Source organism: Carassius auratus, unplaced genomic scaffold, assembly GCF_003368295.1.
Source record: "Carassius auratus strain Wakin unplaced genomic scaffold, ASM336829v1 scaf_tig00011242, whole genome shotgun sequence".
NCBI lineage: Eukaryota > Metazoa > Chordata > Actinopteri > Cypriniformes > Cyprinidae > Carassius > Carassius auratus.
Window position 1 is genome coordinate 242,898 of NW_020524184.1, and position 17,533 is coordinate 260,430.

At 40.2% G+C, this 17,533-nt stretch overlaps 2 protein-coding genes across 2 annotated transcripts in view; both read right to left on the bottom strand.

The window, feature by feature from the left end:
- The window catches only part of LOC113073005 (uncharacterized), a 78,372-nt gene extending 70,247 nt beyond the window's left edge, over positions 1-8,125 (bottom strand). Inside the window, exons 1-3 of the mRNA XM_026245886.1 lie at positions 7,994-8,125; positions 7,694-7,906; positions 7,513-7,596 (exon numbers count right to left, since the gene is read on the bottom strand). Coding sequence (XP_026101671.1) covers positions 7,513-7,596; positions 7,694-7,906; positions 7,994-8,105 — 409 coding nt within the window. The 5' untranslated portion in view covers positions 8,106-8,125. The remainder of the gene's footprint in view (positions 1-7,512; positions 7,597-7,693; positions 7,907-7,993) is intronic.
- A 339-nt stretch (positions 8,126-8,464) lies between these two features.
- LOC113073028 (deleted in malignant brain tumors 1 protein-like) lies at positions 8,465-11,316 on the bottom strand. Its single transcript, XM_026245901.1, has 6 exons — positions 11,103-11,316; positions 10,569-10,892; positions 10,167-10,381; positions 9,107-9,407; positions 8,613-8,912; positions 8,465-8,475 (listed from the first exon to the last, which is right to left on the bottom strand). The coding sequence occupies exons 1-6, from the start codon at positions 11,314-11,316 to the stop codon at positions 8,465-8,467; spliced, it is 1,365 nt and encodes a 454-aa protein (XP_026101686.1).
- Between the last annotated feature and the right edge of the window lie 6,217 nt (positions 11,317-17,533).

Consider the following 17,533-nt stretch of genomic DNA (forward strand, 5'->3'; position numbering starts at 1 on the left):
TCTGTCTATTAATGATGACATCATCATAATTCTCTGGGGTGTTCACTACACATGCAAATATGAGTCAATTTAAGTGTAAACCAAAAACTCAAATTAAGGCAGGAATGAAAAATATTATCTTTAACATTATATTATGAGTGATATTAATAAAAAATATATATATTTATATACCTTTTTGATATCAGAGTTGTGTCCGCTCGTCATGACATCATCATAACTCTCAGGTGTGTCTTCTACAAATTCACACATTCAGAACAAATTTGAAATATCTATCTTACATATATTATAATATTTTGATTTAAAAGTATATTATATGCTGCTGTAGAATAAGAGAGTGACACCTGTCTCACGATCTGGTTTCAGTCCATCAGTGATGACATCATCATAGTATCCTGGTGTGATTTCCTTCATCATCTCTTCTGCTTCAACACACAATATGTTTGGATACAAAAGCCAAAATATGTTGTTGCTGCAGGTCATAAGACTGAAAATGTATTACATGTCATCTGGTAATGAATCATGTGATCAATTACCTTTTAGGCCACTGCCATTGGTGACATCATCATAATATGTAGTATTGAACTCTTTTGCTAAAAAGGAGAGCAGACTGTTAATATACAAGTAAACAAGATCATCTGAATAGTATTGAGTCATTTATCAAATATAATATGGAATTACTAGTTAAAGTTATTCATTATATTTTTATTATTTTTTTTTTAAATGTGGAATGATTATTTGCTTCAGCTCTCTAACCTGAGAGAAGCTCGTCAGCATCTTCATACCCAGAATGCAGTTCTTCAGAGATGAGACTCCCTGTTAAAGAAGAGCAGAAAAGAAACATGTTCATCATTACAAACAGACTGAATCTTCATTTCCTTTCGATTATAAAACACTGTGTAAGTGACAACACAACAAATTACTTTATTATTTAAAGTATTCAAGAAATAAATCCAATGGGGTTTAGGCCCATTAGCAAACATATGAAGCCATTTCTTACTGCCTTCCAGAAATATACAAAGGAAGAGACAAACACAGACACACACCTGCATCTACTGTACATGTACAAACAAATAATGTTTATGACCCTCTAAAAATACACACAGGAAGAGACGCTGACTGGCATACACACACACTCCCTCTATCTCTCTCATGCTCTCTCTCTCTCTCACACACACACACACACACACACATATATAAACATGCACCTGCAGCTCTGTGGTTTTCTGTCAGGAATTCTGTGTTTTGAAGCAGGAGGTTTAACAGGACTAATAATAGATGAGCATGTCTGACAGACTTTTATTAAATGTGGTTTTATTAACAAAGTTCGGGAGAAGCACGATCAGATAATCATCCAATTTGGCACAGGTGCATCTCGTTTAGCTAATCATCTTATAGCTCGCAAGCGTATATATATCCAGTCTTCCTACCTCCTGTCCCACGACAGTTTTTCGGCATAGACCGTCTGTCAGCATTCGGTTCGCTCTGTCAGCATTCGGTTCGCTCTGTCAGCATTCGGTTCGCTCTGTCAGCATTCGGTTCGCGCTGTCCGTCATCTTATCACAGGCCCAATCTTCCTTCCGACGAAGATATCTATCCGCTGAACACCGACAAGCGTCATCGCGTCAGCTGCTCTTCTCGCCAAGCCACACGCTGTGGCCAAAAGCTCGTGCAAATCCTTCAGCTCGCCTCACTCGACAATACGATTTTCTCGCCAGGACCGGGCTCTATTATAATGCTGGATCGCAGCCGTGCTCCAGTTCTCCCCGCAGTAAACCTCTCTCGCTTTTTCAGCCGTGGCGCAGTTCGATGCTGCCTCCACTAGCAGCGAAGACCGTGTGTTGTTGTAGTGGCATATGTCGTTCGTGAAAGAATCGTTTTTCGTATGAATCTTTTAACGAATCGTTCTCAGCTTACACTCATTCATGAAGAATTTTTCAGAGTTGTCATCAACAATGAGCGAGTTTCATATGAGTCTCAGAGATCGAGAGCTCTCATTCGTGAACGAAAGGACTAAACTGGTATACATGTCGAGTTGATTAAACCAGTAATTCTCAAAGTGTGGTCCGCGCCCCCTAGTGGTCCGCGAAACGATGACCTAAACTAGGCAAGTGTTTGGAGCCAGATATTCAGAAACTGATGTGTGATAAGCAGCACCACCCGTCTCATTAATATTCACGTTAAGTTTTAGATGGAAATCTCAAAATCTAGAATCCACATGAACTGGTATATCTTATCTTAACAAAATTGATGAGAGTAAACCGGGTCAGTTAGCCATTTAGCATGTCAATCTTACAAAATGTAAAGCGCAGTTATAGGTACTGTGCACATATGCTCGTTTACATATTTAGCATACAAAAGATAAATTCCACGTTTAATCCCCGATTTATGAACGTGAATATATATATATATGAACCGTCTGACCAAACAATTAAAATGCTAATCATGCAAGAAAACCTCATGATTTGCTCATCTGAACAATTTAAAAGACGTTATATATAGAATGCGCTTATGAAGACGCCAAAATTAGTTAAACGGCGTTATGACCGAACTCTGTCCGATGACGATCCCACTTTTTTAACCACGAAGCAAAGGCTTTTTGCAGAGTTGTCATCCACACCGAAATGTCTAAAGACATTAAATTTGCTTTACTGTGCATGTTTAAACCTCTCTGAGATGATGCAGACATAAGGTTCATGCAATTATTCCGGCAGGATCAATTATTTAGGGACATATTTCACCATTTACTGGCATGATTATTCAGAATTTTTCAAAAAAAAAAAAAAAACGCAACTGCCTCATGTTTGGCTGCAGAACAACAAGTGTGAGTACATTTTCTATCGTTTTTTTTTTAGGACTGTTATATGAAAAGCATGCAAAGTAAATGTCTTTAGAAACGGCTTGAATTTGAATATCACATTTCTGCAATTAACGTTACTGCTATAGACATGTCTATTGGTACAATGGTTTATAAAACTAAACATGCTACATCGTTTCAAAGCCTCTATTTTCACAGTCCTTACTACAACAGGAAACAGCATCCCAAATTTATCTGCTCTGGAGGCTGTTTAAAAGGGCCTGAAGGCCAAAACGACAGGAAAAGATGCTTTTCCAACAGGACTGTGTTAATTCAGACAAGGTTTGAGCAATTGTCAAATCAGCCAACAACTACAGCAGCCAAAGCAAGCATGAAGCTTCTTTTACTTGCAACACAGGCCTGCACATCTCAGTATTTCCATCCTGTTACTTCTGCTAGCAGGGCAGGCTACACAGGTTCGTCAAGACATCACACACCCCAGCCCAGTGTTAATTTTGACACGCAATTTTAATTTAGTTTTAGTCTTAGTCTTTTGACTATAATTATTTTTAGTTTTAGTCATCTGATTTGTTTTAATTTTAGTCTTATTTTAGTCGACTAAAATAAGACTAAAATCAATAACAGATTTACTAGACAAATTTTTACGGCTGGTATAGGAAACAAACTTAACCAAAATATATAAAACACAAATTCAACTTTTTTCAACACAACTGTGTCTTTATTTTGATTCAAAAGCTTTTATGCAGCAACAAACACTGTCATGATAATGTAAACAATAACTAGCTGCCAATTGACCATCAATAAAAGAAAAATAAAGTTAGTTCCAGGACTTTAAAGCTTACAGCTGAGCTGAACAATAAGTGCATACATTTAAAGTAAATATCTAAAAAGCTGGGTGGATAAAGTAACAAGATTTTATAAGGTATTCATTTGTCTAGCAATATTGTATGTTTTAAATACTACAATATTGCTAGATTAGCATGTATAATGATAGGATGTGAACATTCACGTTTCACATGACTAATATAGAAATATTTGTGATATTGTCAACAAGAAGAACATTATAAAATATACTAAACATTATTATTATTATTATTATTATTATTATTAATCAAATGTATGTATCATAATATTACGTATTAGTATTGCGCTCTCATCTAACTTGAAGAAGGGGCTATTTTACAGTACTTTTCAGTTCGTAATATTTAATGCTACAACATCTACGCATTACAGTCTTCCAATTTTGCTTCGCTCAATAAACAAAAGAACATCGTTGTGAAATTACATTTGAGAAAATGTCCGGGTGGCTCGTCTGTAAATGTCCTTTCAAATTGGTTGTGTTCTTGCCACGAATGAGCGCTCTGCATGCTTTACACTTTGTCTTGTTTTGTTCGTCTTCAAACGTGAAGTGAGCTGTGGACATTTTGTCGCTCTTTTAGACATCACCTCTTCGAATGCCGTGTCTTCCCGGGAGCTCATTTAAAAAACTGAAAACCTTCGCTTCACGTCTCAATAAGTCAGGCTCGGATTGGTTCTCTTCTCTCATGCAGTCTCGCCTGTTCCGTTTTGCCGGTTCTTTTGTTCATTCCTCGCATCTCTCCCGTCTGCTGATTTGATTTTCGTCACAGTCTATTTTAGTCTCGTCCTTTATTCATTGACGATAATGTCAATCAATTTAGTCATAGTTTGTCTCCATCAGTGCCTTCTTTTTTAGTTTTCGTCTGCAAAAAATATATTCGTGACGAAAATAATGACGAAAATATTTAGTCAACAAAATTAACACTGCCCCAGCCCCCTCCCATGACCCACAGCTACAGCAGCTGAAGCAAATGTGAGGCCGCCTCCATTCGTAAACGCGCCCTCAACTCTTCCGCTCCCTCATGCTACTAACCATTTTTCTGTTCAGTGGCCTCCAGCTCCAGATTTGCCAGAAGGCAGAGGGTACCAAGACCTATTAGTGGTCAGGCCGATTATTTTATTTATATATATCTATCTCGAACCCTCTTCAGCCAACCCCTCTAACGCTAGCTCATCCCCCTTTCACCAAAACTCCTAATCTACCATAGCTAACTCTCCTATCATGCCCAATCTATCTGTAACGGTCAATCCTCACTTCAGCCATCCTTCCGCAGGAGCTTTCTCTGTATCTCCCCACCGCCGCAGCATTGTCCGCTCCTGCAGGAGCCTTTTCTGTTTTTTCCTCACTGCCGCAGCAGTCTCCGCTCCCGCAGGAGCCTCTACCTATATTGCACCACTGCCGCAGCAGTGTCTGCTCCCGCAGGAGCATCTACCTATATTTCACCACTGCCGCAGCAGTGTCTGCTCCCGCAGGAGCCTCTACCTATATTTCACCACTGCCATAACAGTGTCTGCTCCCGCAGGAGCCCTTTCCATCCTTCCCTACTGCCGCAATTCTCGCTGCCGCAAGAGCCTCAAAAAAAAAAAAAAAAAAAAAAATATTCCTCCTTAAATCATGTTGTGTACTTGAATAATAGAAGCCTCTCAGTTATCGTTTCTTCGGCCAAAGTAAGGGCCCTCCAGCCATCGTTACAATCTCCTTGCCTATTTCAGCATCGGACAGGGCTCTCCCTTCCGGTGCAGCTGGGCAGTGGCTCCCTTCGGTCGCAGTGTGAGCCTTTCATCTGTCATTGAGTTGCGCTGCGCGCTCAGCGGCAGATGGGGGTATCCCTCCCGGTGCAGCAGAGCCACAGGCCCCCTTCGGTCGTTGTGACAGCCCTCCATCCGATGCATCAAATTAAGCCGCTTATACAATCGCAAGGGGGACTCTCCCTTCCGGTGCAGCAGAGCCGCAGCTCCCTTCGGACGCAGCGAGAGTCCCTCCATCAGTCGCGTTTTCTTGCCTACTCCGTATCGGACGGGGCTCCCCTACCGGTGCAGCAGACCCACGGCTCCCTTCGGTCGCAGGGTGAACCCCCCGTCTGAGTTATGTTGCATGCTCAAGGGCGGACCGGGATCTCCCTCCCGGGGGAACACAGCCGCTGGCTCCCTTCGGTCGCAGCAGGAGCCCTCCATCCGATACATCAAACCGTGCCTCGAATCTTCTTGCCTATTCTGCATCTGATGGGGCTCTCCCTTCCGGTGCAGCAGACCCACGGCTCCCTTCGGTCGCAGGGTGAACCCCCCGTCTGAGTTATGTTGCATGCTCAAGGGCGGACAGGGTTCTCCCTCCCGGGGGAATAGAGCTGCTGGCTCCCTTCGGTCGCAGTGAGAGCCCTCCATCAGACGCATCAAGCCATGCTTCGCATCGCAAGGGGGACTCGCCTTTCCGGTGCAGCAGAGCCGCAGCTCCCTTCGGACGCAGCAAAAGTCCCTCCAACAGTCGTATTCTAGTTAGCGTCAATCAGGGCTCTCCCCTCCGGGGCAGCACTCCTGCTGCAGAGTTGCGAACCCCCTACGGAGGCTGGGAGAACCCTCAGAGGCAAAAAACTGTGCCTCCATAAACCCGCAATGGGGGACTCCCCTTTCCGGTGCAGCAGAGCCGCAGCTCCCTTCGGATGCAGCGGGAGTCCCTCCAACAGTCGCGTCTCTTTGCCTTCTCAGCATCGGACTAGGGCTCCTCTTCCGGTGCAGCAGACCCACAGCTCCCTTCGGTCGCAGTGTGAACCCCCCATCTGAGTTATGTTGCATGCTCAACGATGGCTAGGGATCTCCCTCCCGATGGGGTACAGCCGCTGGCTCCCTTCGGTCGCATTAGGAGCCCTTCATCCGACGCGCCAAACCGCGGCTCGAATCTCATTGCCTATTTAGCATCTGACGGGGCTCTCCCTTTTGGTGCAGCAGACCCACGGCTCCCTTCAGTCGCAGTGTGAACCCCCCCGTCCGAGTTATGTTGCATACTCTATGGCGGCCAGGGATCTCCCTCCCGATGGGATACAGTCGCTGGCTCCCTTCAGTCGCAGTGAGAGCCCTCCATCAGATGCAACAAACCGCGCCTCGTACTCAGCCGCAAGAGGGACTCTCCCTTCCGGTGCAGCAGAGCCGCAGCTCCCTTCGGAGGCAGCAAGAGTCCCTCATTTCTTGATATCTGGCATCGTGCTCCTCCCATAAGCGGCACGGAGGGCTCGCCGGTAAGACGTTGCGAGCCGCAGCTCTCGTCGAACACTGCACGGCTCTCCAGGTCGCTCTGCATTTTCTTCCCAACACGCATATTTTGGGGGGCAACTAAATTTTATCTCTCTGGCTGCTGTCCTATGGCTTTAAGCTTCTTTTGGGGAGTTATTTGGGTTCGGGCTATGCTCCGGGCCCGGACCCCTCCCCCAGGACAGCACGCCAAAATATGCCTACTATTTGCCTTCAGATTAGATGTAAGGGTGAACTCGTGAAATGTGGTTTTATTAACAAAGTTCGGGAGAAGCACGATCAGATAATCATCCAATTTGGCACAGGTGCATCTCGTTTAGCTAATCATCTTATAGCTCGCAAGCGTATATATATCCAGTCTTCCTACCTCCTGTCCCACGACAGTTTTTCGGCAACCCTCCTCCACCCCAACTCCTCACTTCTAATCTATTTATCCCAAATTGGGATGGGGGGAGTTATTTGGGTTCGGGCTATGCTCCGGGCCCGGACCCCTCCCCAGGACAGCACGCCAAAATATGCCTACTATTTGCCTTCAGATTAGATGTAAGGGTGAACTCGTGAATGGTATTAAATGAGATTAGTGGCTCATGTCTCACCCCTCTGAGTGAAGTGATTGTGTCTGTGCTGAATCTCCTCATAAACAGCCTCAGACATCGTCCTATGTCTCCTCTTAGAGAGAGCTGTGAGTGTAGACAGACAAACCTGCATCAGTTCACAACACATGACTGATCACACACTGAATAAGACACAATATGACAGTCTCTGGATCTCTCCTACCTCTCCTCATCACTCTGTTCTGCTGAATCAGTATAAGCAGTGGCACTAAGAGCAGTAAGAGCACAACTCCCAGAACAATCACAAGCACTGAGAGAGACACTGGTGGAGCAGTTTGTGGAGGAGAGACTGATGTGGAGCGCACTGGAGGAGAAACTGGAGGAGAAGCTGATGAGGTTGTGGCAGGAGTAGTGGACACTGACACATCTGACAAGTCTGTGAAAACAGAAACAAACACATTAACAATTGGGAATACATAAAATTATCTAAAAATGTAAATTATTCCTCAGTGTTTCCGGTGACCTTCACAGTTGAGTCTAACAAGCTTCTTGCGGGAGCAGTCAGTGTGGTTATTCAGGGAGAGAGGACAGTCCCACAGGTGAATCTCATTCCCTCTGCACTCGACTTTGTTCATCCCCACAACACCTTCACCAGCACCAAAGACTGAATTCCCATCAGCCCTCAGTGCTGCTCCACAACCCAGCTGCCTGCAGACCACCTGAGCATCGCTGATGTCCCACTGATCATCACAGACTGAGCCCCACACAGCGTTATGATACACCTCCAGCCTCCCAGAGCACCGGCCGTCCCCTCCACTCAGTCTGAGAGGAACATGATCTAAAACACACACATCAGCACTGACCAGCTTCAGCACAACATTTACAACAAAGTTTGGTTTTAAATAATAATAAAATCATAATAAACTTACTTGAACACTGTCTCTTGTATGGAGATTGTGAGGTAGAACATGTCAGAAAACTCTGAGGCAATTTACTAATCTGATCCTCTGAGATTAAAACGTTAAAATTTAATTAACACTTAAATAGAACAAAATAATTAAAAGTCAAAATATCATATTTCAATGAAAAAAAAAAAAAATGACAATTTCAAACCATCTCAAATCAGTTAAATATCATCTTACCTGAGCAGGTAATTTTGGCGACTTCATCATTATCACAGTCATTCTGTCCCCAGGCTGAAGATGGACACTGCCATAAATTGGAGTCATGTCGCCGACAATTAAGATTATCAAACCAGTTACGAGGCTTCAGTCCGTCTGAATAACTGGGTTCACTGCCAGATCTTCCACAGTTCAGCTCTTGACAGATCAGACTCGCTGTGTCTCTGTCCATCTTGTTCCAGCACACATTACCCCAGGATCCATTGTAGAAAACCTCCAGATTCCCTTCACAGCCCTCAGTTAACCTGATCTCTTTAAACTCTAGATGGAAAGGGGTGTGCATTAAAATATATGCAATTCAAGTAGTGCTTTATTTATCATTAAAAAAACTGGTTAATTCGAGGCTAAAGTTACCGTAATGCTATGTTACTGACATAATATGTTATCAGCATTTGCATTATACTTTTTTTGGACGAAAAACATTTATGGAGCATTTCCTTTAGTGTACTGTTTACCTGAGCACACGACTCCTACATCCTCCTTGTGTTGACAGTCATGTTTTCCCCAGCCTGGAGAAGAGCAGCTCCACAAGGACGTCTCATTCCCCTCACACTCCACCTCATCCAGCCATATGGGTCCAGAACCAGGACCAAACCAGGCTGGTACCGGCTGGTTACTGAGGGCCACTCCACACTGCAGCTGTCTGCACACCACATGAGCATCTTTAATATCCCAGGAGTCATCACACACTGTCCCCCATGAGCCATTGTGAAAAACCTCCAGCCTCCCTGCACAGTCTCCCCCAGAACCCACCAGCCTGATGGACCCCCGACCTGATATTCAGAGACAGAAAAACACATTATTGATTACGAACAACTGAAGAATCTTCATCAGATGTTGTTCTTCTCACCAAAGCAGGTGATTGACAGCTGTTGTGTGGAGCTGCAGTTGAGAGTTTGTGGAGAGCTGCAGTTCCCCAGATGAGCTTCACTCCCAGAGCACTGGAAGCCCGTCACACACTCATGACTGTGTTCAGGACTGGATGAAGAGGAGCCAGAGAAGTTCAGCACAGAGCCACAGCCCAGCTGTCTGCAGACCACAGAGGATTCAGAGAGACTCCAGGAGTCCAGCAGAACTCTCCTCCAGACCTGATGGATGAAAACTTCCACCTCCCCCTCACACTGTCTCTCTCCAGACAACCGCACCAGACCGTCATGAAGAGCCAGAGAGGAATCTGAGTGAAAGATCTGACATTTCACTAAAATACTGCAAATGTGTTAAAGACCACAGAGGAACACTTATATAATAAATTTGTTTTATATCAATATTACATTTATATAAGTAAATTCAAAACTTAAATGACACAAGCATGAATTTTCAATCTGAAATTTATAGGGAAGATATACAGCATTTCGTATAAGATTAAGTCTTCCAGTAGCATAATGTCAGTAAATGCTACAGTAATATAGACTCACTAGAGCAGATGACTCCAACATCTCGTCTGTGAGAACATTCAGCTCGACTCCATGAAGAGATGGAACATTCTGAGAGTTTTGTTTCATTCCCGTCACAATCAAACACATCAGCCCAGATTTCACCACTTCCCTCTCCAAACCATTCTGATCCCACAACAGACACAGCAATCCCACAATTCAGCTGTCTACAGAGGACACTGGCAGCTCTCATATCCCAGCATGCATCGCACACTGTGCCCCATTCATTGAGGAACTGAAGCTCAACTCTTCCAGAACAGATGTCAGGACCGTTTACCAGTCTGAGATCAGTGTAACCTGGAGAAAGAACACAGAGTTTACTGAGATTTTAAGTAAGAGAACAGAGATAATCTGAGTAATTCTCATGTTCTTAATTCTGTTTAATACAGTCACTCAGAGCTTATAATGATGGTACTGATCAAACAATTACATTTGAGTAAATTGAACAATTGGATTTGTTAAATAAATAGGTTAAACAATTTACCAGAACATATCAGTCCGACATCATTTTCATGGGTGCAGTTTGTTTTATGTGAGTTTGATGATGGACAGCGTTGAATGTGTGATTCATTTCCTCTGCACTGAATCTCTTGTGTCCACATCTGAGCGTCTCCTTTGTCAAAAGCAGCTGCTCCCAGCACCTGTACAGGAGCCCCACAGTCCAGCTCTCTACACACAACCTCTGCATCCTGCTGGTCAAAGGCAGCATCACACAATGAACCCCATCGTCCTCCAAAATACATCTCCAGTCTCCCAGAGCACAGATGAGACCCAGCTACAAGTCCTGGCCTTCCATAGTTTAAAGTTTCTAATTTATTTACACAACAGAGAAGATCATATGCCACTATGATTATGATACAGACATAAAACAAGATTTTTTTAAAGGATGAAAATTAATAGTTTAGACCATAAAATATGCTAATTATCAATTAATTGATTATGAATTGCTCTGAAAACAAATTACACACAAAAGTCTGATCATTGATGCATTAACAGGCTGATGTATGGAGCAGCTCACCTGAGCATCTGACTCCAGCATCTTCATAATGACTACAGCCACCACTAACACCCCATCCTCTTGATCTACAGTCCTTCAGTGTTGATTCTGATCCACTACAGGCCACATCATCCATCCAGATTGGTCCTGATCCTGGTCCAAAAGGAGCATTACTCAGAGCCTCTACAGCTTTTCCACATCCCAGCTCTCTACACACCACTTCAGCATCAGTCATATCCCAGTCATCACCACACACTGTTCCCCACTGACCATCATGATGAACCTCCACTCGACCAGCACAGGGACTGTTATAACTGACCAACCTAACAGTCGCCAAATCTGTACATGAAAGAAAGAGATTTAACCACATTAGTAGTAAAAAAAAAAAAAAAAAAAAACAAACAATAAAACAATCACCAGCAGTATATTGCAAAGCTGCAAAAATGTAATATGAAGTTAGTTAATTCAAACTGGACAATTAAAGCTGGAGAAGAAAACATTACAAATAATCTTATCATTAAACTGATTGACTGTAAAAGCTCAAATTATTCATAAAATTCATTTATAATTAAATTGTCTAGTGTCACTAAATCTTGTTTTCTAAATATAACACAGGCATCTATTCACTTTCCTAATTTCATGAGCCATCACATCATAGATACACTCATATAATGTATAATTTCACCTCTTACTGTCTATTTTGTACTCACCAGATGTGGTTAGAGTGATTATAGTGAAGAGTAAAACGAGTGTCAGACATCCCTCCATCATCTTCTACTCGTCTCACGTCTGTTTGACTGTCAGCACAAGTTTCTCCTCTGCTCCCTCAAACACACTGAAGAAACTGGCTCCTGTCAGCCCCCTAAAGAGAGAGAGAGACTCACAGCTGCCAATGACACTCACTGTTTACCTTATTAGACACAACAGAGGAAATCATCAAACACAACCAGTGACAAATCAGAAAGCAGCATTTTTATTTTCTCCATATATATCCATAAAGTGTGAGCGCTGATGAGTGGGACTCCTCCTCCAGCGTGAAGAGACACTTCACTGAGGACAGACTCGTGTCATTCAGAAGTCAGTGTGGAGATAAAGTCACACTAAACTTAAAGCAGATTGATACAGAAACACTGCAGCTTATATTCAGCATCAAAACCTGAACCTGAACACAGCAGACACAAGCACTGATGACTGACTGCTCACTTACTGAAACTTTAATTTAAAATGATTTTTATATAAATGTATAAATTAGAATAAACTGCACATTTTAATGTTTTTTAGAAATAAATGTGCATAATATTAGGTGGATTTTACTTCACCATTATGATGTTCTAATCAAGAGCACAATAAACAGTATGTTAATATATTATCAAATGAACTGGACTGATTGTGTTTAACAGCAGAAGACTATTCTGACAAGATCTGTAACTAAACATTGTTTTCTGTTCTAAAGATGTTAATTGGGCATCATATTAAACTTAAGACATTTTAAGTGCTTATCCTTGTGATGTGTAATTCTTCCATCAGATGGCAGCAAAACACTTCTTATTGTAAAGAGCAGCATGCAGACAAGAGTCTTGTCCTTGTGTCACCACATGAGGGAGCTTCTCACTTTTTCCAGACAGACTTTTTTTTTTTTTTTTTGGAACAAGATCAAATTACATGTATATGACAAACACTATACATGATATAATCATTATACATGAAATAAAATATTTCACAGAGGGGCTGTATACAAATACAAATGTATATAAAAATATTAAAGCATTTTCAAACTTTCAAGCTTTTTTTAACAGAAAATCGTATACCATCAATAAAGTTTGTTTTTCTTTTGCATGAGAACTTACATTTGTGAATATGAAATTTTTCCTTTAAAAAAATAAAGTTTATTATGTCAATGTGACTGTGTTTTTCTTTGCTGTTATCTAGTATACCAACAATACATAATTTCATAACCAAACAAAATGATTATCAATATTTTGCACAATAAAATCACATACATTTAGCCAAAATAGTTTTACAAAAGGGCAATGCCAAAACAAATGTATCACAGTCTCAGGGCAACTGGCACAAAAGGAGCAACTAAAATCAATATCAGATTTAAATAAAATAGTAAATCCTGATTTTGAATGATACTCCCTTAACCTTGTTTGTAATTTAATACTGATTAGGTATTAAACAAACCTTTTTCCAAACAATATTGTCTGTTCGTTTATTCCAATATGAATAAAGATAAGGCAAAGACACAATATCTCATTAAAATAAAGCTCTTATGGAACTGTTTTGTGATTTAAGAGAAAAACAGATGTTATATACGAACTTATTATATTAGGCAGAGACCACTGTTGGATGTTAATTCTTGTCTGATGTCTAAATAAAATACAAACTTTAGGAGAATTGGCAACAAAACTTTGGCAAAGTCCCCTGATGTAACATGATTTTTCTAATGTGCCAAAAAAATCCCATTACAGGGAAGGGGGGTCCCACAGGGGGCCCCAAACAGTTGCATGGTTTGGGTACCGCTTCTGTTGGTCATCAGAGCAGTCATGTAACTTTGTAAATATTTTGACCAACAGAGAGAGCTGCGAGCACCACTAAATATGTCAAATTAGTTCCTTTAACGCACACTAAACCTAAACACGATTCTGCTCCTAAGCAGTATTCAAGTGTATCCCATCATGCATCATGTTCAGGAACTTGTGCACCGAAATCGAGGAAAACATTCCACTGTAAGTTAAAATAATTAGATATTATAATCTTGTTGTAAAACAAAGCTTTTTTTTACGTTTTTATTGAAACATAGATGCTCTGTATTATGTACATCATTTACAACTGTTTTTATTGCTTATAAAAACCTGAGTTTTAACATATCAATATCAATATCACTCAAACTTTGTTCAGATTTGTTGAACCGAGGCAGTGGATGATCACTGAGCCGAATGCCCCACTTCTTTGTTTGACTCCTCCTCCACATCATCATAATCTGTTATTAAATACAAAATATTAAATCATGTCAAATGTTGTCATTGGATGAATATTTTAAAAGTGTTAACATGAAAACTTTGACTTAAATTAAAATAAAGATGTTAATATAATGAGAACAAAAGGGTTATAATAACTTACCCAACGTGTTTCTTACATCTTCACTGACACTCATCACATCATCCATACTCCTCCTGAACTCTCTCTGATCAAAGAATGACAGAAAAATATGTCACATCAGTTTATAAACAATTCTCATTTTGAGGGATCATTCTTACCTCCAGTGGCTTTATTACACAGAATTACACTTTTGATACTTTAAGCTAAAGTGATATGATGAGCTAAACTTGAGATTTAGACAACATTAAGGGTAAGTATGGGGCAAAGTTTTCTCAATGACTTTTGGGGCAAGTCGTCACATGTGACAACTTGCCCCTGTACAAACAAAACACCATCGAACATGCTCAGAAAACATGATAAATAGTGATATTGTAATTTATTTCTAATTGCAATAAGTTGTTTGAAGGAAGGAAGGAAGGAAGGAAGGAAGGAAGGAATTAAGGAAGGAAGGAAAATCAGGAATTAAGGAAGGAAGGAAGGAAAATCAGGAATTAAGGAAGGAAGGAAAATCAGGAATTAAGGAAGGAAAGACAGGAAGGAAGATGGTTCGAAATTATAAACTAAAGACAGAGCATGGCAGTACACCACCTGACATAATGTTAAAGCCACTCAGGCAGGTAAAGTTGCAGAACAAATCCATCAGAAGTACAGCAAAGGATTTTGACATAAATTACCGTACTCTGACTTGGTATTGTCAAAAGATTACCAGAGAAGAAATTGAAAGTCAGACAGACATGCCAACAACAATGGTTGGTTATACAAACGCCACGGAAGATTTTTTCACCTGATTGGAAAAGCAGCTTGTTGAGTATATTACCAGGTCAGCTGACATGTATTTTGGTCTGTCGCCCAAGTGAGGTCAGAAAGCTTGCCCTACCAGTTTGCTGTGGCACACCAGCTGAATTTTTGCACCTTTGTGGGTCAGAAAAAGAACAGGCCAGCAAAGAGTGGTTTACAGGCTTCTTAAAGCGGCAATACAACGCTGTCACTGAGAAAGCAAGGCAACTAGCCTTGCCAGGGCAAGTAGCTTCAACAGAAAGAATGTTAATGCTTTCCTTGACAACTTAGAGATTGTGTTACGCAAATATGATTTGGACCAGGAGAACATTTGGAATGTTGATGAAACTGGGGTCACCACTGTACATAAACCAGACAAATTGGTCGCCAGATGTGGATTCAAATAAATAGGGTCATGACCTCAGCTGAAAGGGGAACCCTCGTCACACTGGCTTGTGCTGTCTCAGCCACAGGGCATAGTATACCTCCATACTTTATTTTCCCCCGTGTCAACTTCCGAGCTCATTTCCTGATCAACAGGCCACCTGGCAGCAAAGGAGGGGCAAATTCCTCTGGATGGATGAAAGACACACACTTTGTTCACTTACCCTCCGATGGGGCAAATTGTCACAAGTGCACACTCACTATTCAACAGTCCCTACATAGGCCCATCATATTGCATGATTAATTAATAATATATTTAACCACCGTTTAAATCATTACCTGCTTCAAATTAATGCTGTTAACGAGATTATTGTTGAAACATTTGCAGGTTAGTGACTATTGTATGAATAAAAACACTATAAAAAATTATATAAACAATAACTGAACATGGGTTTCAGAATGAGCACTTGTCATTTGTTATATAGCTATATGTTGAGGTTGTGTTTCTGTTTGAGTTTATCATGTTCATGATGTTTGCTACTGTAATCAACATTGCTTTTTAATAAGTAGGGAAAATTCCCGACATTTAAAAAATAACCGTTTATTGCCTAGAGTGTTTGCATTGTAAGAATGAACATAGATACTTCAGATTTAAAAAGCACTGACTTTTCAGGTGATGTTTTCTCATTAAATTCATACGATTTGATATTACTTCAACATCACCTTGTTCAACACAGTAAGCACAGATTAATAGTATTTGCTATATTTGATAGGAAGCAAACTTGATGTTCTATGAGTGCAGAGCTGCATGGAGCTAATGTACTGGAGGCCATGATACATCTTGGCCAGGTAAGAACACAAAAAAACACACAAATGCAACATCCAACACTTACATATTTTGTTAAGATGTGATGTTTGAAACACTTCAGCCATGGCTGCAACCCACAAAAAAATATTAAAACTGAGACAGCTACAGTAAACGACATAATCTTCAAAGTGCAATCAAAAAAGTGACTTTGCCGTTGTGTGACCATATGTAGTTTATTTAGTTTGAAAGGCCCACTATATGTGCGTGCTGGGCACCAAGATGAGATCACATGATCAGCCCAATGCTACTAAGTTTATCTCAGTATCTTCCACTATAATCAGACACTTTCATCTGTTGAATAAATTAGATATAGAGTATTGTACACGCAAAACATATATATATATTATATATATATATATATATTATATATATATATATATATATATATATATGTATGTATGTATGTATATATATATATATATATATATATATATATATATATATATAATATATATATATATATATATATATATATATATATATATATATATGCAGCAACTTTAATATGTATTAATTATTATTTATTATTATTATCATCATCATCTTATAAGTATTTTAATGAACACTAATATGTAAATACAACATGTTTATTTTTATATTATTGTTGCTTTTTTTTAATTTTAATTAATGCATTAAGGGTCCCGATGGAGCAGGAAAACAGAGTATGGTTAAATACCAAATATATTAATTTGCCATTATATCAAATACATTTATATATGTGTCCAGCAGATGGCAGCAAAGCTCTTATTATAATCTTAATATAGCTTGTGTCGCCACATGAGGGAGCTTTTAATTTTTTTTCCAGACAAAAAATTGTCATTTATTTAATTCACAGCTACATTCAGGCTACAAATATAATTTATTAAATGTAGAGCTTATTTCACAGCACATTCATTTGACTTTTTGCTGCTATAATATATTCTAAAACTCAGAATGAAGTAAATCCACTGTAGCAGTAATAGTGATATTTCTCATATTTTCAATCTTTTTTTAACACTATAATCTAAAAAGCAGGGGCGGACTTAACCAATAAGCTTATGGCCGAATCAGATATAAACAGATCATCAGGAACACGTCAGTTAGAAATACAGGGTTCAGCAATTATGGCACACATAGGCTAGTTGGAACCAGCTTTATGAAGTTATTTTTGATTCAAAACAACTAAACACCTGTGGCAGTGCGATTTGTAGTTGTAAAGAAAAGCCACACATCTGTATCAGTAAATTTGAAGTCACAGAGATAAATGTTTTAAGAGTTGCAAACATGTAGCCTTTTTTTTTCTCTCCCACAAACACAACACAACAGTTACACCTTCTCAAAT

Bases quoted from the DNA above. Each gene is read 5' to 3' on its own strand.
- LOC113073028 (XM_026245901.1), bottom strand. From the start codon at position 11,316: ATGACTGATGCTGAAGTGGTGTGTAGAGAGCTGGGATGTGGAAAAGCT. The intron at 10,893-11,102 runs GTGAGCTGCTCC...TAAATAAATTAG, and splicing joins TGCTGGAGTCAGATGCTCAG to AAACTTTAAACTATGGAAGG. The intron at 8,913-9,106 runs GTAAACAGTACA...CTTTCCATCTAG, and splicing joins TGTAGGAGTCGTGTGCTCAG to AGTTTAAAGAGATCAGGTTA.